The sequence below is a fragment of the Talpa occidentalis genome, unplaced genomic scaffold (assembly GCF_014898055.3).
Source record: "Talpa occidentalis isolate TD23 unplaced genomic scaffold, MPIMG_talOcc4v2.1 talOcc4.6, whole genome shotgun sequence".
In the NCBI taxonomy this organism is placed as follows: Eukaryota; Metazoa; Chordata; class Mammalia; order Eulipotyphla; family Talpidae; genus Talpa; species Talpa occidentalis.
The window spans coordinates 42,314,282-42,336,643 of NW_023604972.1; the positions used below are offsets into that span (position 1 = coordinate 42,314,282).

General features: G+C 39.6%; 2 protein-coding genes and 1 long non-coding RNA gene across 8 annotated transcripts in view; 2 read left to right on the top strand and 1 right to left on the bottom strand.

Moving 5' to 3' along the window:
- LOC119260608 (uncharacterized) overlaps window positions 1–2,984 on the top strand; it is a 44,048-nt gene extending 41,064 nt beyond the window's left edge. The window contains exon 4 of the long non-coding RNA XR_005128762.2: window positions 2,776–2,984. This is a non-coding gene — a long non-coding RNA (uncharacterized LOC119260608). The remainder of the gene's footprint in view (window positions 1–2,775) is intronic.
- The window catches only part of ANKRD17 (ankyrin repeat domain 17), a 145,658-nt gene extending 137,865 nt beyond the window's left edge, over window positions 1–7,793 (bottom strand). For 2 of the 4 annotated variants that reach the window (XM_054688002.1, XM_054688000.1), the window contains exon 1: window positions 7,262–7,676. In XM_054688002.1, the coding sequence (XP_054543977.1) occupies window positions 7,262–7,663 (402 nt within the window). In that variant the 5' untranslated portion in view covers window positions 7,664–7,676. Of the gene's footprint in view, window positions 1–7,261 lie in introns of all 4 variants that reach the window. The other 2 variants (XM_054688001.1, XM_054687999.1) reach the window with 2 other exon arrangements.
- Window positions 7,794–8,300: 507 nt separating this feature from the next.
- Window positions 8,301–22,362, top strand: part of ALB (albumin) — a 109,217-nt gene continuing 95,155 nt past the window's right edge. Inside the window, exons 1-3 of one of the 3 annotated variants that reach the window (XM_037529603.2) lie at window positions 8,301–8,400; window positions 10,183–10,317; window positions 11,969–12,227. The gene's annotated coding sequence lies outside the window, so the exon portion shown is untranslated. Of the gene's footprint in view, window positions 10,318–11,968; window positions 12,228–22,362 lie in introns of all 3 variants that reach the window. The other 2 variants (XM_037529602.2, XM_054687986.1) reach the window with 2 other exon arrangements.

Sequence of the window (22,362 nt, forward strand, 5' to 3'; positions counted from 1 at the left end):
TCTATAATTTCACACTCAAGAAATGAGAAATTAGTTTATTTTCAAAATCGAAATAACACTATCTAATACACGTCACAATTTTTTTCCATTATGACCCAGTTTGTTTAAGTAATGGCTAATTCATTAACATGCAGTAAGAAAATAATTAAGTATAACGTGCTATCTTACAAGATCATAGATTATACCTACCCCTCTCACCATTTTTAAACTATCCTGCTCTAGAACTTCACCATTTTCATGGTGGTAATCATGGCACTAATTAAGGATTGTGATTTTATTTATCTCCAATAAATTTTTAATCTTCTTCAACACTACACTTAACTTTTACTGGAAATACATGCTGTTTCAGACTACCCAAAAAAACACAATTTAACATTTTCAATCTACTTTCAATTATCTTATTGCCTATTCCTATTAACACAATTCACTCATATCTACCTGTACACTGAGACAGATCTTATCATACATCAAAACTGTTTATAAAGTCACTAAATAATAACGGCTCTGACAGAAATTCTTAAAGTACTCTGATCTTTATTTACATTTCTTCTATATCTGACTCTTTTACCTCTAGTCTCACCCAGAAGTAAACTTCAAAAGTTGACCCTTTTGTAAAAAAATCAGATAATGTTCCAGAGTTTTGTAAGATAGCAGGAAGACAACCTAAAGTTATACTTTCAATAATTAAGGCTCTATTAATTATAAGTTCTGTAGCAATCTTGGGAGAGGAAAAAAAAATCTACTATGTCCCATTTCAATAATTAAAACTTCAAATTATAAATCACCATAAAATGACAACAACTACATTGCTTCACAATTCCACTTCTCTTCTGGATAGGAGTAATTTCTAAAGACAAAAAAATAAATAAAAGTTACGCATTTTAAGTTTGGGATGCTTTGGAGTGGAAAGTGGACAGGCATAACTAGATAGATAAAGTTCCAGGGACTAGAAGAGTATTTATATTCACCCATCATCTTCAATACCCTAATGACATTGTTTTCTAAAGGTAAAAATGAAAGAAGTTTGGCAAATTTGGCATAGATTACCATAGATGCTGGTGCCCCCTATTGGTCCTAACAAAAACACAAGTCTTAGCAGCAGGTACTTGACATACCATTATGATGTGAAAATTATATCAATGGTCAAATTTGGAAAAATTATAAAGAAACTCAGTCATTCACATTTCCTAGCCAACTTGGTCATCTTTATAAAAATGCAGAATAAACTACCGTCATAAATGCAAACACACAGTCTCAACGTCCTAAAAATTGGCCTCCTAATTAACTGAATGGTATATAACTGGATGTTCGCAAAAGCAGTCTAAATGAAGCCTCGTTAACTTCTGAGTCAAAAATGTGCTTCTTTGATGATTATTCAACAACAAAAATGTAATACTCCAGGATAGTAAGGTTAATGGTGACTAGCCTAATAGAGCCCAATTAAAGCATCTCACTTTGGTCCACTTAAATAGATACAACCACATTCTGTTACCTTAAAGACTTTAAGTCCCAAGTATTTCCAGAATCAAGTGGTTTAAAAAAGAAATATTTATGAAATACTTTTTACTCCAGTGATTTGATTACATGAAAATCGAGCAGAGATGAAAAAATAAGAGAGAAAGTCTAGCAGAGGTAAGATACTAAGAATTATATAACACACAGCAGGAGTAGACTAGGACATATCAAGAGGATTAAGACAATAATTCTGGGTTTTTTTTTTTTGTTTTTTTTTCTGCCTTTCTTATACATTTTTTGGTCCACTATAGCTCATCCACAATTTCTGATTATATTTTATTATTACTTTGGAGGTGGTCATTGTTTTGGGGGAAAGAGTCACATATCTTTCCACCTTACCTTTGGTAAGACACAGTTTGACACATATCAACAACAGACTACTTGCAAACTGATTCAACAATTAAAAGGCAGATGTGAGGAATTAAGAGAAGAGAATAGGCAAAGTGCTAGTCTACATGAGAGAACAGATAAGTTTTACACCCCCTACTTCACAAATAGGCTTTCTCCATTAAATTACCTTAGTTAGATGCAGCTTCCCAATTCTAAACAATCCACATAAATACTGGATTCCCCATTATCACTGCAGTAAGGATATTTCAAAATAATAAGGTAGGAAAAAGGAAGTTGTCATTGACCTTTCTGACTAGTGAATGAAAATTTTGCACACATGCTATCGGATGATGGAGAAAGAAAAAAACATAAAAAGCAGCTTCAACAAAATCTTGTGTTTAATTTCAAAGTATTCAGGCCTCCCTGGTGGCACAACAGGTTAAGCACAGCATTGTGAAGCTGTCCACAGCCTCTACAGCACGGGTTCAATTCCCCACCAGCCAGAGAGATTCCCGCATGGCGCAGCAGACCTCTCCTGTCTCGCCGGTTGCTCCCCTCAGCAGTGTATTTCTGCCTATTCTGCTCCCCGCTCTATCTCTGGTGAATCCTCTCACCCCCTGCACCTCTGGCCTGTACCCCAGTTCTTGTATGCATAAATAAATAAATCTTGAAAAAATTAAACAATTTCATAGTATTCACAGCCTATTCAGATCCCAAGCTAACATCTTCCATTAAAAAGGAAAAATAGCTTTTAACAAAGGAAGATAATCTTGTAAGGTAAAAACTTTGAGGCAAGAAGCAGCATTAGACTATCTCTAGAAATGGTAGTTGTCACTGTAAAGTTTCATTTTGCTAAATATTGTTAATTCTGAATTATAGGACTATAGATACATTTATCTGTATTTTTATGTGGGTTTTTTTTTTTTCCAGTGAGTTTTTCAGAACAAGAAAAGTCTGCGGTAGCCAACTTATATCCTCAGTGGTTGCCCTACTGGCGAAGAATATCTTCTATATCATCTGAATTTGTATTAACATTTTCTAAAATGCCAATATCAGAGATATTGTACTCAGCATTAAAGTATGTGAATGAGTGAATGAATTTTCCTAAAAATCATAAAGTTGGTGCATGATGGTGCAAAGATTCTCCAAACTCTAAGTCATACTCTAAATCACTACATTTAGACCCAACACACAGTAGGCACTGAAAAATAGTTTTTAAAATGTAAATATATCTAGGAGACTTAAGGAACTAATCAGGAATCCAACAATAAATATCTATTAAATAGGTTTTCTCCCCTATTATTTGTGGAAGATCACCATCACTAAGACAACTAACTAGGAAATTGAAAGATTGAAATCCAAACTTCACTTATTTTGAAGCTCAGGACACAAGAAAGAAGGGACATCTCCTCTTGATTTCCTAAATGAATTCTGTATTGTCATTAGGTACTAGTTATTCACTGAAAAAGTTTATCAACAAGTACTGTATAAGAGATTAAGTATAATTAAGACAGAATTAAGATTTCAAGGATCTGAACATCTAGTTTACAAATATTCCATCAATCTCTGTGCTAATCTGGGATTTTATCATCACAATAAAGGGACCTGGATAGCATTTTTTTCATTAAAAAACAAAAAAGATTTTGGAAGTGACACTGAGGAAACATGATCTATTTCTGTAATAATTTTCCTTTCCTCTCTCATTTTCAACTGTACCTGTTTTCATGTCAATAAACAGTAACTCCCTAGTCTCACAGATCCTTTCAAAAGTTAGTAAGTCAGTACTAATTTATTGACTGGCTCCCCTTGTCTAAAATCTCTTAACTAGATTTGTCTCTTAAAGTTACGTTGCTTACAAAAATAGATCTTATTTAGATCAACTCCTACTGTACTAATATTTTATGAACATTTAACAAAAATGTTACTTTTGAACATGAGTTAGTACTTCAGCAAACAGTAATGCCACTTAATTACATTTAAAAATGCATTCAAGGGCCTCCCCTGGTGGCTCAGGGGGTTGAGCACCTTGCTGTGAAGCTGGCCTTGCTGTGAAGCTGGCCTTGCTGTGAAGCTGGCCTTGCTGTGAAGCTGTCCGCAGCCTCTCCAGCACCGGTTTGATCCGGGCCAACCAGTGAGGGTCCCACATGGTGCCGCAGACCTCCCCTGTTGCGCCTGCTGCTCCCCTCAGCAGTGTATTTCGTCAGTTTGCCTGTTCTGTTCCCTGCTCTGTCTCTGGTGAATTCTCTCACCCTCCAGCGCATCTGGCCTGTACCTGGTTCTTGTATAAATAAATAAGTCTTTAAAAAAAAAAAAATGCATTCAATAGAATGTAAAACTATTTCCAAAATCAACCCTTGCAATTTCAAAGTTTTTCTCCTTGTGATATTAAGTAAGCAATTTAATTCAGTCCACTAATTTGAAAATAAGTGTATCATGGCTTTTATGTTAGGAAACACACTTCAGTTTTCAATATTGCTCAGTCACCCACTGAAAGCCAACAAAATCAAGCACTCTTTCAATTTTTTTTGTCTACATATTTGGGTCAAATGAGGAGAGGAAAGAATAAAGCTCTTACTCTTATACATTTGTTTCAGGCATATCTAAAGTTATGCAAATTAAAACATGATTATCCTAGTGTGAAATATAGAAAGGAAAATCCAATTCTCAGTAACTATCACTTAGGTTTAAAAAGAAATAGGTTTTTCTACAACATTGAAATAAAGGTGTTACTTAAAAATGAATCTCCTTGCTTCCACTTTTCCTCTTTCAGCAGACAGAAATACCTAGCAAGCTTCCTTTATAGCAAATGTATATATTTTTGTAAACTTATCCTTCACATTTCCATCTTAGGTACCCCTACATAACCTTTCCTATCCCCTTTTCACCTTTTGGTGATCTTAATTGGAAAGATAATCACAAGAATCATGTTATCCACAATTTTTTTATTGTGTAGCCAATAAGAATGAATTAGAGAGAGGACTTAAATACAATGAGTACTGCAAGATTTTCTAACTCTAGAAAAACTTCCATTGACATAACAACAAAAGATTAGTTAAAAGAAAAACACTGCACAACTCACCCAGTTAGTGTACAGTGACCATAAGGTTTATTTATTTATTTATGTCAGCAATAGAGGCAGGTGCAGAGATAAACTGTAGTCCTATCTGTCTGTTCATCCCTCATCATGTACCTGTATAGATTTCTTTTTAATGGCTGTACTTTTCTTACACTTATTACTTGAGACTCATCTTCACAACAAATGACAAACCTATTGTAGGCCACTGTGTAGAAGACAGAATAAAGCACTTTAAAAACAAACACTCCCCTCATTTATCAAGGTAAGTATATATCTTCCCATTTTCAAAGGTAAACAAATCTGACTCACAAAGTTAACATACCGACTAACTTAAGGCTGCTTTACATGATTTAAGGAGTTACTAAGTTTTACTTATTAGACCAAATTCCAAAGGACAAAACTACCTGAATATGTTAAGTTTACAGCACAATGTTCTGGTGGGTACCACACTCAACTATGACCATGTTCCTAAACAGTGCTTTTACTCTGAGAATTTAAAAACTGAGGTTCTGCCCATTACTGAAAGCCTGTGTTACCCTGCAATTCACTGCCTATTTTTTGAAAGAGGTCAGGAAGAGTATACAAGGAAATAAATTGTTATAAAAAGTGTACAAGCCTGAACAATTAGAAAACTCTGCCACCTCTTTTCTCCTACTTTTCCTACTACCCATGAGTTTACTCTAGATCTTGTTTTCCTTATTTTATAAATAAAAGGCCTAGGTTAGATTATCTCTAAAATGTTCTTCATACACAAAGAATTATACAATTGAATGATTCTAAATACCACTGTAGATTGCATTGGAAATAAGGATCCTGTCCCAAACTTCTCTTCACTGTTTTGAATGTAGCAATTACCAACGCTATCCTGAAACATCCAAGGTGGTCAACACAAAACCTATGATACAAACCTATCCTTACGACTCAATAGACTAAATGGAACAGGAGGGAGTGACCATCTTCTTGGCATACATACTTGAACTACTACATTTCTACTTATATAACTACTTCATTTAGTCTGAGATAAAAGAGAATCAGGTCTTCTACAAATTGACAAGTCTCAAACTCTTTAAAGGGTATTTTTCTATTTGAACAGAATTCAAGATCCAATAAAGCAATTTTTTTAAAACACAGCCAAGATAAGCTCTGTGTTTGTGGAAGAGAGTAAATGACAAAAGTTACTCCTGGACAATTCAGCTGTTGTCTCTTATACCTAAATCTATAATCAGTCTTTAAAGCTGCCTTAAGTTACAACTTCTTTCTCCAGATCAAGATTTTCTAGCTTCCATGTCAGGGAGTGGACAAGAGAGTTACAAAAGAGCTGATAACTATTAAGACAAACTCTCAGTTTGTTGTTAGTATGGTATGCTTTATACTAAGCTTGGCTATATGGTCTTCTTTGAAGAATAAGGTCCTGCAACGCCGCCTGTCTGTGGATCCAGGGAAAATTATAAAGTTATTATGAAACCAGATCACTAGGACAAACCAAGAGGCCTTCCTATTCCAACTCACCACAACTAAGCCTGGTTCCAAATCAGACCCTTGATCTGCCTCATATTATCTGGAAAGCAACAGGACCTGCTTTAATTCTTCCTCAATAAGAAGCACTTGAAAACGTCTGTCCATGGAAGGCTCAAACAAATACATTTTCCCTCCACCACGTTACACAGAAATGCATATGGACACACCAGCTCCGTTCGTCCAAAATCTCTGATGAGAGATGGAGGAAGTGAAGGTTACTTAAGCCGCCACAATAGTTATGGGGGGGGGCGGAAAAAAAACAAAACCCAAAAACCCTGCAGCAGAACAGTATGGAAAAGTACAGCCTCTCACGTGTCCCTCACATACCCAAATACTTCGCTCTGGTTCCTCCACCACCTCACCTCCCCCCAGAACAGCTCCCCTCCACCTCACAGTTTGTGAGGAATTTACCAGCCTCCTCGTCCTACTCTTTTATTTACCAACCTCCTCGTCCCCGTGGCTCACCCTTTCCTGGCTGGCTCGGCGCGGGCCCAGGAGCTCGGCCCGGCCGGCCCCGGGCAGCCCCGCCGGGGGTGCAAACGGGGACTCAGCCCCTTCCCTCCATCCCCAGCCATGTGAGGCGAGCCCGGGCGGCGTGTGCGCCCCAAGCCCGCGGCCTCGGAGCCCTCCCGCCCCCACGTGTCACTACCCTCCCCCACCCCGCACCTCCCGAGCAGGCCCGGGAAGAAAGGGGGCGCCGGCCCCCAGGGGAGACCAGCGCCCCCGGGCCGGCCCCGCCGCCCGGGTCCCCTCCCACCCTCGGCCTCGGCCCCGGCCCCGTGCGGCCCCGTCCTCCCTCCTGCTTCCGAGCCAGGCCCTTGCCTCAGAAACCTCCTCTTCCTCGTCGTCGTCGTCCTCCTCCTCCTCGCTGTTGTTGCTGCTGGTGCCGCCGCCGCCGCCTCCGCCGCCGCCGCCGCCGCTGTTGTCGCTGTCGCTGCTGCTCTCGCTGCTGCTGGGGGGCCGGCAAGTCCGGTTCCGCTTGGCCTTGTGGTGCTGCTGCTGCGGCGGCTTCTTCTTCAGGAGCAGGTCGCAGACTCGCACCATTCCACGCGGAGAGGAGGCCGAGCGAACCCCAGCGCCGCCGCCAACGCCGCCGCCGACCTCCGCTGCCGCCGCCGCCGCCGCCGCCGCCGCGGGGGGGCCCGCCACTGCCGCCGCCGCCGGGGGGCTCCCTTCTCCCTCAGCCGCCGCCGCCGCCGCCGCCGGAACCGTCGCCTTCTCCATCCCCAGGGAAGAGGGAGGGCGCGGGCGGGGGAGGGGCGTGGGGGCTACGCTCTACAGCGACTTCGGCCGCACCGGGGCCGACACAGCGCTCGGTGCCGCCTCCGCCGCCACCGCCTCGGTCACCTCTACTGCCGCCGCCGCCGCCGCCGCTCCGCCAGCTCTCACCTCGTCTCGCGATACTCAGGGCGGGGAGCCTGACGGTGGGAGGGAGGGAGGGAGGGAGCGTGAGGGAGGGGGGGCGAGGCGCAGAGGGAGACCGGGCGTCGGGAGAGCCGGAGGAGTCCTCGCCCCGGCGGGGGGAGTGTGCCTGGGGCGACGGCCGAGGTGCGGACGGCCGGGACCGAGGGGGGCCGCGGGGGACTGCCAGCGCGCTGCCCGCGAGCGCCGGGATTCCTTCTCTTCCCTCGCTATTTCCTCCACACACAGTCCTCCAGCCCTCCCTTCTTCCTCCCTCGCCAGTGACTAGAACGCAGCCGCGGGCGGAAGTGCCCGTGACGCCATCAGCCGGCGCCTGAGTCGCGGCGCGCGGTGGCCGAGGGACGAGCGAGAGAGCGCGAGGGCCTGCTGCCCGGCCTCCGCGGCGGGCTGCTGCCGCCGTGCGTGGGGCGGACCGGCCGGCCGGAGGGGAGCCGCCCGGGATCTGGGGCCGGCCGGGGCGGAAGCGCGGTCCAGATCCCCCAAAGAGCGGGAGTTCGGGATCGCCAGATCCGGGAGGTGGGGCCTGGATCTGAGCTGGTGTACGTAGTTTTTTCTTCCTGGCCGTTTTTTCCACCGCCAGATCGTGAGTTAGGGCTTTGGACCTGGAGAAAGGGTATCGTGTAAGAGAGCGAGCCCCCTTTGCCTCACTTTGAGTCTTGAATCTTGGACTTCTTAAACCTGAGTTTACGGTTGTGCAATAGGAAAGAGGTCGATTATGTGACGTCTGAGGTAACTGTAGTTTTAGTTTCCGAAAGGGAGAGAAGAAAGCGGAATCTGTGCCAGACTTTGCAGAGGATTCACTGAATGACCCTGATTTTGTTCTTGCATTCCTCACTGACTCAGTTTTTATGGTTAAAACGTTCATTATAGTCTTCCCTGTCTGTGTATCTCGTCGAAGGAATATTGTAATGGGGATTGTGAGTTAATTTGTAGGTGTCTAAAGAACTTCCTGGACTTTTGAAATAATAGCATCACTTAGTGAACTCGGAATCATTCTGTTTCTGGTCGAATAGCAGAAGTGGCATAAGGAAAATGAAGCAAACATCAAGGGCAGATGTACTGGCACAAGATAAAGTCTGTCTCAGCTGACATAGTTGCCATTTTAAGACTGCTAAGTTTAGCAGTGTGCCTGAATATTTTTTAGCTTTTTTTTTTTTTTTCCTTTTTAGCATTGGTATACCATATGAAATGTGGGCAGTTGCCAGTACTCTACAGAGTACTATGGCAGAAGTTGCAATTACTGAGTCAATTCATTCAAGCAAAAATACATCATGTGCCTACTGTGTGCATCATTTAGAAAATCGAAGTCTCGGCTTCCAGCGACTTTGCGGTGTAGTAAATGCCGTACTAAATATACAGATGAACTGCTACCCACTGCTTGTTCCTCTCCTACAGTGGTTGCTGAGTTCCTATGCGGAACAGTACAATGCAGTTTTTTGTCTTACCGCTGCAAATTTAGATTCTGTGATTTCAGCTGGATTTCTCCTTCCTACCTTTTTTACTCCCCACCAGAATACTTTTTGTAATCTTTAAATCCCAGCCACATTTTGTTACATGATTTCAAATTCATAACATTGAGGCTGTTAGGGAAGATGGCTTCAATTTTCGAAATACTAGAAATTTAGATGCTTCTAGCATTTTCCTTGACTCCAGTATCAAAGAAATGAGACACTTCCTGCTTTATATGAAATTAACTCTCCATCTGTACTTTAGTTCCAGTTCCCTTTTCTCTTCCAATTATAATCGTTTTGTCTTCAGATCTCCATAGTTCTGGCCCCTTAGCTTATACTTCTGTAGCTTCAACTCTCATTTCCTTCACAATCAAGCTTTAAAGAGTACTCTGTATACGATGTCTTTATTATCTGAAATCTATTACTCCTCTGCACTCTAACATCTGTACCTATTGTGCTGTCAAGACAAACAAGCAAAAACAAACAAACAAAAAACCCACCTTTCTTTAAAATAACTCCGTTATTTAGGTAGAAAATGATTTTTACTCTTCTGTCCTAGTGAAATGATGATCTTGCTGGTACAGGTAGAATAAGGTCAAACCTATTAGAATGGAGAAAGTCCCTGGATGACTTTATTTTTATGTAGCATTCCATCTCTGGCCCCCACCCCCCTTTAGAACACGTGGCAGAAACTTGACTTATTTGCCATTCTTAAAACTTATTTCTTTCTGGGCATACAGCTAACCTAAATATTTTAGTTCCCTTTGCAATTAATTATGGCTTTGTGATTGAGTGTTTTCCAATGGAATGTGAGTGGAAGTGATGTGCATCTTTCCAGTCTTAATGAAGTCCTCCAATGCTCTCCATCAGCTTGCTGCTAGTGGTTATAGTGACCTTGAATACTATATGTTGAAGATGCCAGAGCCAGAAAAAATGAGCATGAGTGACTGACTTACAGCTCGGAAGACAGCCATCTCCAAATTAGAAACACTCCTGGATTGTTTGGTAAGAGGGAAAATTGAGATTTAAGAATTTGTAATTATAGGAGCTAAGGTGACCATAATCCAGAAATTGGTGCAGAGGTAGGGTGTTACTAAAACAATTACACAAAATATGTTGTGTCAGCTTAGTAATGATGTAGCAGATATTGGAGAAATTGATAATCAGAGATTTGAGGAAATAGACTTAGGTTTTGCAGCGACAAAATCATTTGTAGAACTGTTGACCATGATAATTGAAAGCATATCACCCATATATTAAGATTGTGGCTTCAGAGGAAGTATTAAAAAAAAGTAATAGTGTATGTTGAATTTTGCTTTTTGTTCCTAGTAAGATTAAAGAGAGCAGCTCAGAAAAAAAAATACTAGGATGAACGTACATAGGAATATTTGGAAAAGTTGACTTTTGTAAAGAATTTAAACAGTAAAAAATGAAACTGGAGGAGGCAGTGTTCCCTAGGAACTTGGGAACTAAGACTTAGTCCTACAACAAACATCACATCAAGACATTGGCCTTCCTATCCGAGGCCTTTATTTCAGATAGCTGCAATGTGGCTGAGATGAAATTCTAGAGAAACTGATATAGGGGCAAGAGCAAAGAAGTAAATGCAATTTGAGTATCATTTAAGGAAATTTATTTCTAATCAAATCATGAACATGGTTCAGATATCATTGTTCAAATCTTAAAACCTTGGGGCAACTGTGCAACACCAATTTTGTACAAGCAAGAAATATGACAAACACGTTATAGCTCTCCAACAGTACATGAGATATATCCATCAGAAATAATGGACAAAGAACATTTCAGAGGCTAGTATTGGGGATCATACACAAATAAAGGATAAGGGGGTTCCTTCCAAAGACTAGAATTGGGATCTCATCAAAACTTTCTCCACTCTCAGGGAAGGTGGATCACAGAATGCCTGCGCAGTATTCCATCATTGTTGTGCATCTATATTGCCTACTGTCTCACATTTTTCTTTTCCTAATGAGAGAATATTACAGTTGAGAGCATATTACAGTGAGATTTAAGAGTTTATCCTAACTAATATAAACCTAACTTTTTCCCCCAAGAGCAACCATCCATTTCCTAGTCCTAACTGTTATCACATAGTGGACCCATAAATTAAGCAGCCAAAGTACCCTTATTCTTCAAGTACAATGATTTATTGAGGAATGGGCAGATTTATGAATGAAGTCGGGGGCTCCATGGTAGCATAGAGGTTAAGTCTCAGTACTATCATGCTATCACTGTTGTGGCCTGAGTTCAATTCCTGGCCAAGAAGCTAGCCCACATACAGTATCCTGTCTTGCCTGCTGTTCCCCTAAGCAATTTATTTCACTAGATCCACCTGTTTTGCTTCCAACTCTGTCTCTAGTGAATCCTCTCACCTGCCACACTTCTGACCTACACCTGAGTTCTATGCATAAGTAAATAAATAAATCTTACCAAAAATGAAACCAATTGATGGGTCTCACCATTCTGCATACTACTATTGAAAAAGAGGCATCTCTTTGAATTAAGCAATGACTTAAATTACCTATAGTCTTATTATCATGTAGAGTGACCCTGCTTGAGAACAGAATCATTACAAGAAAATAGAGGCTATTTAAATGGTATAGCAAGATGGGAAAAGAACCCATTAATTGAGACACAGATTTCCTGGCTCTCTCCACAGGGTTGAAATTCCAAGGGATAGATACTATCAGGAAGACTTGGGAATTCAAACTGGGAGCTTGTGGCTTGTGCCCTGCTTCTCACCTCAAAGTTTGCCAATATAGGCAACTACAATCAAGTAGAAATGGCAAAATAATATGTTTAAGCAGAGAGGACCAGGCAACGTAAATAACCTTTCCCTCTCCTGCATCTTCCTTGGCTACGATGGACTGAAAAGGAGATACAGAATTCCTTAAGTGGTATGTAAATTTGGTAAAACTGAGTGCTTTCCATAGGCTTTCTGTAGTACAGTGTGATGGAAACTCATGGCAGAGCTGTGGTATAAATGGGTTGAAAGGAGGATCCTGTTGAGTATACACTAACATCCATAAGTTCTGAAATAAGGTAGAGGAAAATAATCCAACTCTGAAAGAATACATTGGAAGTTGTATCAACAATGTACCTTTTCAGCAACAAAGACAACGATCAGACCAGATGCCCTTCTGCAATGCCATGACAGTGAAGTAAAATCAGAGAAACCATGCTTTAATGATTTAAATGTAGAATATTCCTAAAATCCAAAATTGGATAGGACATTTCAAATAATCCAGCTAGAAGGGAGCAAGAATTTTCAAAAATGAGATGGTTTGTATAGTGCCATTGTGAACAAATGACACACCTACAATAAAAAATTGATGAGTCTAGGTGAGTTATGCAATAATTTTTTGGCCTTGGCTAGGAGAATTGGCAATACTGTATTGCAAGAAGCAAGTTACCTGTTGAGTTTTAGGTCTTAGCCATTGTCTATATCAAAATTGAAGTTTTAGAGAAATTGGTAGAGGAGCATTCAGATTTTGAACTGTGTCCAATAGTGAGGTCCTACAGAAAAAATAGAGGCGGGGGGGTGGGGGCGGGTAGTGCGTTGCATATCACTTCAAGCTCCTATTTGAATACAGAAGAAAAATGTTTTTCTAAAACACCCCTTTTTGCATGTAGTCAGTTCACATGACAAAGAAATAAGCCTATATAAAAAAGATAAAATTGAAGCCCTGAAAAAAATCATGCACAAAATCTCTGGTTGTAAATATCCTATCTGACAAAGGTTGGCAAATTATCTCTATCGTGAGGAGCCATCCTTTAGATGTAATGTAGGACAAAGAGACTTAACCTAACTATGTTATTCCTGAACTTTTTCCTCAGCTTATAATTTTGGATGCAGCAGTCAAAACAGAAATACAGGTGTAGCTGTCTGAATGATAGATTCTACAGAAATATGTTGCTAAGTTTACCTGGATGAAGGATAGATATTGCATTCTAACCTTGCCACACACTGCTAAGGGAGAGAAAACAGATTCACACACCATTTGGTTTCTAAATCACAGTTACCAAAAAGTAAAGTCGATGAGCAGTCAACTAAGATTTCAAGAGAATTGTATTGACAGAAACACCAACCCTTGCAAACAATGGCACATTATTGCTCAATTCCAGTATCTCATGTGTGTACAAAGGATAAGAGAGTACCTTCCAGAGAGCAAACTCAAGACAACTATATTAACTAACCAGGGACCTCATCTACTGCTAATTAGGCTGCCCATACTTTCCTCTTTAAGTATATACCACTAATAAAATTATTTTTATCCTGCTGTACCATGAAGAACTAGATCCAGAACCGACCAAATGAAATGCACACCATCCACACTCTTGACTTTCAAGCAAGGTGCAATAATTGGGTAAAATATGGGGGATGATAGTATTTCAGCTGTCCATGGGATGATTACACTGTTTGGGCTAGGGCATGCTTGAAAGTTGCACAAGTATAAATACTGGGTAGCCAATGGGTAGAATGTAGTGGACAACTTTTACTTTTTTATGTCCATCTTTTCAGGAAATGCCTTCTCTGCCCAATAAGGCTGTCAATTCTGTGACAAGTCTTCCCCTCTTATAAGAATGTGAGAACCATGCCTATTTTTCAGTGTCATCCATGAAAAGTTTGCTAAAGCTAAAGCTATTGCTGACAATTTTTGACATGGAATGAGCCTGTCTTACCATATAGTAAAAAGAGAAAATAGATATGAAAAACAACAAGAAAGTAGAGTCCACCTGATATAATTTGAAATCCAGAACCACACTGACCTTAGAGCCTGCTAAGTTCTGTCTCTTACCCACCCACCCTGCCACTCTCATTTAACCTATTTTAGGACAGATTTTTTATTCATTTACAACTAAAATAGCCCTAATACAGTTCCCTGAGAGGCATGGTCCCATTCTTAAAAATCTTACAGAACAAGAATTGTGGTAGTCATAGTTGTGCCGCGGACCAGCACAGCAGTAGACGATGAGGCCACCTCAGGGTTGAGAGAAGCGTGCAGGGTGGTCAGGGCGTCGGCGAAAGAAATGACACACAGACACACTTCAAGAGTGAAAATCTGAGTGTAATTTTCTTTAAGTTTGTGACCAGTATATATATGTTTTCCAAAAGCACAGGAATGAATGTCAATGAAATTAGCTTGCTCATGGGCTCAGTCTATCATCATCAGGGAGGTGATCTACATAACAAGCAATGACCATTATAGAAGAAAGAAGGAAGTTTAGAAAGACAACTAAGGGATTAAAGTTTGTAGTTCTAGAAAGACGGGATAAGATTTTTAGCATTCTTTTTTTTTTTTTTTAATAATAAATTTTATTTTTATATTCCCCATACAATTGCAGCCCCCCCATTCTGACCCCAATCCCTCCCCTCCCACCCCCACCCCCCTAAAAGTGTCTCTGGTTCGTAGTTTTTTGTTGATTTTGATTTTCACTTTCTTATAGTTATTCGTTTTCCTGGTCCCTTATTTAAGTTTTCTAGATTCCTGCTATGAGCGAGACCATCCGGTATTTTTCTTTTTCATTTTGGCTTATTTCGCTGAGCATGATCCCTTCCAGTGCCATCCATGTTGCTGCCAATTGCATGTGTTTATCTTTTTTGAATGCTGAGTAATATTCCATGGTATATATGTACCACATCTTCTTGATCCAGTCATCTATTTTAGGGCATTTGGGTTGTTTCCAAAGCTTAGCTATTGTAAACAGTGCTGCTATAAACATAGGGGTGCAGGTGTTCTTTGGAATTGATGTTTCTGTGTCCTTTGGGTAAATACCTAGGAGTGGAATTGCTGGATCATATGGAAGCTCTATGTTTAGTAGGTCCAGAAATCTCCACACAGCTCTCCACAGTGGTTGGACCAGTTTGCACTCCCACCAACAGTGCAGAAGAGTTCCTTTTTCTCCACACCCTCGCCAACATTTGTTGTTGCTAGTTTTTTTAATATGTGCCATTCTCACTGGTGTAAGATGGTATCTCATGGTAGTTTTGATTTGCATTTCCCTGATTACAAGTGATGTTGAACATTTTTTCATATGCCTGTTGGCCATTTGCATTTCCTCTTCAGAGAAGTTTCTTTTTAGCTCTTCTGCCCATTTTTGGACTGGATTATTTTCTTTGTTGTTGTTGAGTCTCATCAGCTCTTTGCAGATTTTTGTGATCAGTCCTTTATCATTAGTGTTGGGTGCAAAAATGTTCTCCCAGTTGGTGGGGTTTCTCTTTGTTTTTGTTATTGTCTCTTTTGCTGTGCAGAAGCTCTTTAATTTGATGTAGTCCCAGCTGTTTATCTTTGCCTTCACTATCACTGCTTTGGGTGATGTGTCTGTAAAGATGTCTTTGATGTGCAAATCACGTAGTGTTTCGCCTATATTTCCTTCTATATATTTTATGGTTTCAGGTCTTATGTCTAGTTCTTTAATCCATTTTGAGTTGATTTTTAGCATTCTTGTAGTGGTTCTTGGTGGTCGTTCTCTTTTGATAAGCTTCTGCCTTTTCAGGGAACTTCCGCTGCACTTCCTCTGCTTCAGGCTGTTCTTCCCCCACGCGCTGGTTGCCCAGCCGGATCTAGGGACCGTGGCGAAAGCCATTCCTAAAGATCACTGCGGGGGGAGGTGCAGCAGGTAGGGTTTTGCTCTTCTTCCCCTGCGCGCTGGTTGCCCAGCCGGACCTAGGGACGGTTAGCCCTAAAGGTCACTGCAGGGGGAGGTGCAGCAGGTCCCCCTTTGTTTTTAGAACGGAGCTGGAAGGCGTACATATCTCGTTGAAGATGACGAATGGACCTGTGAAGTAAGCGGACACAGAGGGGAAGGAGTAAACAAAGGAGCAGGACAAGTAGGGAAAGAACAATAAAGGAGAGAATGAGATGATACCAGTGAGTAGGAGTCAAAGATTGGAGAGTGGAAGCTAGAGAATGAGCAAAGGAAGAGAGTGAAGTGTGCAGATGAGACTTACTGACAGCAGAAATTTCAGCTTGGAGAGACGAAAGGTCATGAGAAAGGTCATTGTCTTGCCAGATGCCCAATAGGTGATGTTTGGTAAGATTCCAATGTAAGGAAGAGTTATAATGTAAAGGCGTAACACAAATGAAACGAAACTGAACATGGCAACGAGTAGACAGTTGTTGTTTGAGAAGTTGAACCTCATTGCCAATAGCAATAACAATTTCTTCTAGAGCATTTAACTTTCTTTCTAACTTATAATCAATGTCCCGCTGTATTGCGAGCGCCATGGACACGTTTTTGGTAAGGTCATTTACAAAAGAAGCTGTCTTAGCTTCCTGAATTAAAGCAACAGAGGAAGCAGCTAAAGAGGTAACTAAGGAAATCAGAGCGGCAATGCCTAGAATAAGGGCAGCAATAAAACGTTTGGGACAAAGAAGAGCATGTACTTCATCTAAAACTTGCATGGCAGTATTATCATACCAAGGCATGTCATGTAAATCAACAGGTAACATAACATAGGAGGGTCTTTTGAGCAAGACCACCACAAGATATAGACGAACAAGAGAGGGGATAATACAATTAGTAACAATGCAACTGGAACAATGAATGGAGTAAGAAGTCCCATGCGATTGAATGCGTGTAGCTGAGGCATTCCCCAGAAGTATAGCGAAGGGGTATCCAACGTAGGCACGCACTGGGATCTTAGTGGTGTCCTGTCCAGGTTGTTTGAAGTGTACATCAAAGGCAGCGAAAAGACGAAAGAGTTCAGGCTTTATGACAGAGCTTTTTGTTCAGGGAACCGGGTTATTCAGTCCTGCCAATGGAGGCAAACTTTCTCATCATTTTCGGAGGTGTCTGGAACCCTATGAACAAAGTAGCAGTTTCTCCACATTTTAGTTTAGCTCTATGTCAACTCCCTGGAAGAATTGTACTCAAAGCCACACAAAAGGTTAGCTCTGCTAGAAAAAGAAAAATATACACACATATATACATATATATATATATATATATATATATATATATATAACATTGCTGTAGAGTGTGGTCAGTCAAAACAAGAAAACTTTGTTGAATTAAGGCAAAATGTAAAAACATTTTCAATGTTATGCCAAACAAAACAGTAAAAATCAGGTTTATATCCAACAGTCTATACAGTCCTTTGTAGAAAGATTTTTACTCTCAAAAGTTTATCATTTTGAATCAATTGAGGCCTTTTCTTCTTATAGTGTAGAAACAAGTGCTGCAGACATTAAATCATTGAAGTATATAATATTGCAAGGCAACAATAATCATTGACAATTTACATATATCAGGTATTGAAAGATTTTGTTTTAGAAAACCAATGTTAACATTTTTGTACATATTAGAGTTTCACGATTTTTTCAAGTGACAGTGGTTTCCTTGTAGTGTAACTTTACCAGGTAAACCAGATAGGATAAATTTATCTAATGTCCTTCCCAGGAGGAAAAGGAGAAAGTTTGTGGAGTATCTCTAAAGCTCTGCTGAGGTTCCACAAAATTTCCTTTAATTGGTTAAATGACAGGCTACCAAATTTTACTTTAATTTAGATTTTTGGGAAGCTGTGTCATAAATACTTAGAAAGCAGCAAAAACAACCATATTTAATTTTTATAAAAATTCTAGCCCTGAGTATAATATTGACAATCAAATCATAACCTTTAATTGTCATGTCAAAAATCTTAGTTTTTCAGACACTAGAAGACATTATGTACCCAAAATCATTAACCTAGACAAGGGCCAAGATTATACCCAATGTTAGTGTATAAGTACATGTTTTGAAACAACCCATTAGATTAAAACTCAGTTATTATTAACCAAAAATTATTTTAGCTAATGTGTTCCCAAAATACTAAAATAATATAAATCATTTGAGTATACAAAATTTGTTTTTGTAAAATTTCTTTGAGATTTAACACTGTCCTTAGCCTTGTTACTTTTTAATTTTTTTTTTTTAGACCTTCAACATTTGCTTTAACACTTATCACTTTACTTTTAGGACCATTAAAATATCTATTTTTAATACATGTTTTTCTTTGTAAACACACATTTTACATTACATCCATTTAGGATTGTCACATCTTTCATTAGCAGTAAGGCATTATAATACTGTTATCTGTTTGTACTAGATGACTTAAAAATGTGAACACACAAGGTAATATGACATTAGAATTTTTAGCTTTCACAAATAGGTGCAAAAGTAAACCTGAAAGTTTAGTTGTAGTTTTAGTTTGTTATGACTGGAATTCCATTTTGCATGGCTGTTAATAATATAATGGCACATACCTAGGTTTTTGTAGGCTAGCTAATAAAGAAGCAATTAGGCAAATTAATAAAAACAAAAAAAAATCAGAGCACCATATAGATACTATGTACTATGTACATGTGACTCAGTAGGAAGGACAAAAGTACTTTTTATACCAGAAATTTCTTTTTGAAACACATTTAAACAAAGTATTCATAACTTTAAGGCATATATGGTTTGAATTATATTATAAAATTTAAACTAGTTTTTGTTTATTAAAAAATTGTTTGATTAAGATGTTAAGATTTGTTTTATGATAATTTAAAGGCGCCATTTATAATTAGTCCTCCGGAGGTAAAAAACAAAACAAAGACAGACAAACAGATACAGAGATCTCTTGATAACATTTAAAATTTTGGCCATGTGTATATATTTTAAAACAGTTATTTTAGCAATGTGTGAAGATACTGAGGTTTTTAATGAGTTAACAGCTAAAATCTGTACACAGAATAAGTGTCTAATCTTAATTATTACCAAAGACCTTGGGCTCAAGACCACAGTAGTCACGGCAGTTTTTACTATTTTTTTTTTTTTTTGATAAGAAAATATTTTTGGAGTTTACCTTTTTAAGAAATGATTATATGGCTTTAGGTTGTTAACATTATCTCACTGGGAACGGTCATATTTTAAAACATAAAAGTACACTGTTATCTTGAGAACAGGAGAAGAGTTAAATTTTTACAGTCTGCCTGTAAAATTTGAGGTTTAGAATTTAGCTCAAAAATGTCTGTATCATCACTTTATGTTTTACCAGGTTAGTTTGTTTTAACAAGAAACTTAATCTTTCACAGGTCCAATAAGTAAAATTAAAAGCTTTTATTCAACCAATAAGCATTTTGTATAGCTTGTTAGCACGTCAAAAGTAACTCAGCAGTTTCTGCCTAAGACAATTTAAACTTTAAAATCAGAGAAACACAGGGAAATGGAACTTTTTTTTTTTTTTTTTTTTTTTTTTGTAGAATGAACCAATAGTCATTTAAGGTGGATAATAGAAAAGCTCAGTCCTCCACAGCAGGAAGGTAGTAGAGACCTGTCAGTGATCCCAACACTGGAGAAACAGTCCAGGCAGCTGCTTGTTGAGATCAAGGGCAGCCTCCACCAGCCCACTGCAGTGGGTTCATACTATTTTAATAAAAACCTTTTATTTATATTATAGTCATATAGTCTCATACACTCATATTTAACCATTTTTTATAATAAACTTTAACAATTGTGAATTAACTTTGAATACTATTATTTAAAAATGCTTTATTTATTTATTTATTTTAAAAGAAACAAATGGCAAAAAACTTCACTGGGGGGAACCTAGCCTCTTCCCCAAGTAATTAACAGGAAAAGATTGGAGCATTTTTGTTTTGTTTTGTTTTATTTAAGATTATGACACATTATCTCTTATTTGTTTTTGAGTTTTTATTTTTATCTCAACAATTTTAGCCAAGTCCGAGCTGGAAATTTGGGCTGGATTTTGGAATGGTCTCATAATTGGGAACCGATGCCTCTGCAAAGAGGTCAGCATTGGCTCTAGAATCAACTTTTGGCTTTTGAAAAACAATTTTACTATCCCAAGAATCCTGATCACTTTCTGTAATACTGCAGGCTATTTTTTATTTTACCTTTTGTTTTGCATATTTAATTTTGCCTCCAGCCAGGCAAAAACGACCTATCTGTTTAGGCAATTGTTTTATTAATACGGGGCTGTCAGCTGAGTCCTCTTTGATGCTATTTAGGGATACAGACAGCCATAAGTTTTTGAGTTTGTTATTTATTTTCTCTAATTCAGACCCTTGATCTAGTGTCGCGGGGGAAGCATTTAAGCAAACTTTAATGTAATGTTGAAGCATACCAGTTTTTCTTATAGGTCTAATAAGTTCTTTACAGAGGGAATTAGCATTTTCCCATGCAAGTTGTTTGAACAATAAATCTCATGCTCCGGAGGATGGAAGAACCTTATCCAGAGTAGTTTATAATCTAGCCACAAAATCCTGGTACATTTCATCCTGGCGTTGGTGTATATCAGTGAGATTAGTGGGTTTGTACTCAGGTGAAGGAAGATTTTTCCATGAGGCAACTGATAGTTTATTAATTTCAATTAGGACATCTTTTGGAAGGGCAGCTTGTCTGCATACCTCAGCATATTTGTCTGTTCCCATGAACATAGAAAGGGAAATTTTCTCAGCCCTAACCTCATCATCATGCTTCTTAAGGAAGGCATGTACTTGGTCCTCATATTCCATGCGAAATAATACATACATTCCCGAGGGAAGTACAGCCTTGTCAAGATTTTGCCAATCATAAGGGGTCATCCAGGTGGCCGATAGCATGTCAATAATTTGATAAGTATAAGGGGAGTTATGACCTGTTGTCTGAACAGCTAACTGTAATTCTTTTAGAGTTTTTATAGGGATGGCCTCCCATGCAGGGCCATCATCATCAGCACGAGTCAAGGTCGGAGGTCCGGTCACCGGAAAGGCAAATGAAAAATCTCCATCTTACTGGCCTCCCTTGCTGATCCTAAAATGCCACCCAGGGGCCCTTGATGGGCTTTGATATGATTAGGATTATTATGTAATGCAATTTTAGGTTTGGTAACAACTGGAAAAAGGTTAGCGGTTGGGCGGGAGGGTTTATCATTTTTGAAAGTTAATTTATCTAGCATTTCAGTATATTCATGATCATTAAACTCATTCTCTGACTGGGAAAGGGATTCTTTTGATACGGGAGCAGAGGCTTGAGTGAATAATGACGTGTTTAGATCATTATTGTTTTTAGGATTATCCTGAACTTCATTCTGTTGGCCTTCCCACAATTCTGCCTCAGTGGCATCAATCAACAAATCTCTAATTTGTACCCACAAGGATAAAACCTGTCTCGGAACCTGAGATGGTCCATGAAGGGCATAAAACTCTTTCACTTCTTTTCCTACTTTCTTCCAAGTTTCCAGTGACAAACTACCTTCTTCTGGAAACCACGGGCATACCCGTAATATAAATTTATAAAGTTGCAGTAGAGCTTTCTTATTTACTTTTATACCTCGTGTTTCAATCATATTTTTTAATATAGATAGAAAAAGATTTTTGTTTTTGGTCTCGTGGTGCTTTTGTTCACTCAAGCAAAGATTTCTTTCAACTGTGCTGTCCGGCCCGTGTCCCTCGCGGGAACTTGCGGAGGCGTCTTAGCTAAGGTCTGTCCGTATAAGTCCCGGACCAGGCTACTCCGAAGAGCAGATGACCGTTATGCCATATGACGTTCCTCCACGGGAATCGCGGGTGCAGCCCACTCAGACTCCGTAGCCACGAGGCCGTGGAGCCGTATTTATACACTCTCACACACACACAGCACCACGAGCATTCACTCTAGAAAAACTTCTCACTATCTCAAACTGATCATCCTTTATCAGCGAGCTCTGGACGCTCCAGTGAGGATCCTATCCCTGACTGTTTAAAAGAGGGTATTTTAAGGGAATCACATTCACACTCACACACAAGAAGGGAGATAGCTTACCCAACACGATCTCTTCGTTACTCACCTCTTCTTTGGGTGGAAGACACAATGAAATGAAATGAAATGTCGGGGCCCCACATTGGGCGCCACCTGCCGCGGACCAGCACAGCAGTAGATGATGAGGCCACCTCAGGGCTGAGAGAAGCGTGCAGGGTGGTCAGGGCGTCGGCGAAAGAAATGACACACAGACACACTTCAAGAGTGAAAATCTGAGTGTTAGAAGAAAGAAGGAAGTTTAGAAAGACAAATAAGGGATTAAAGTTTGTA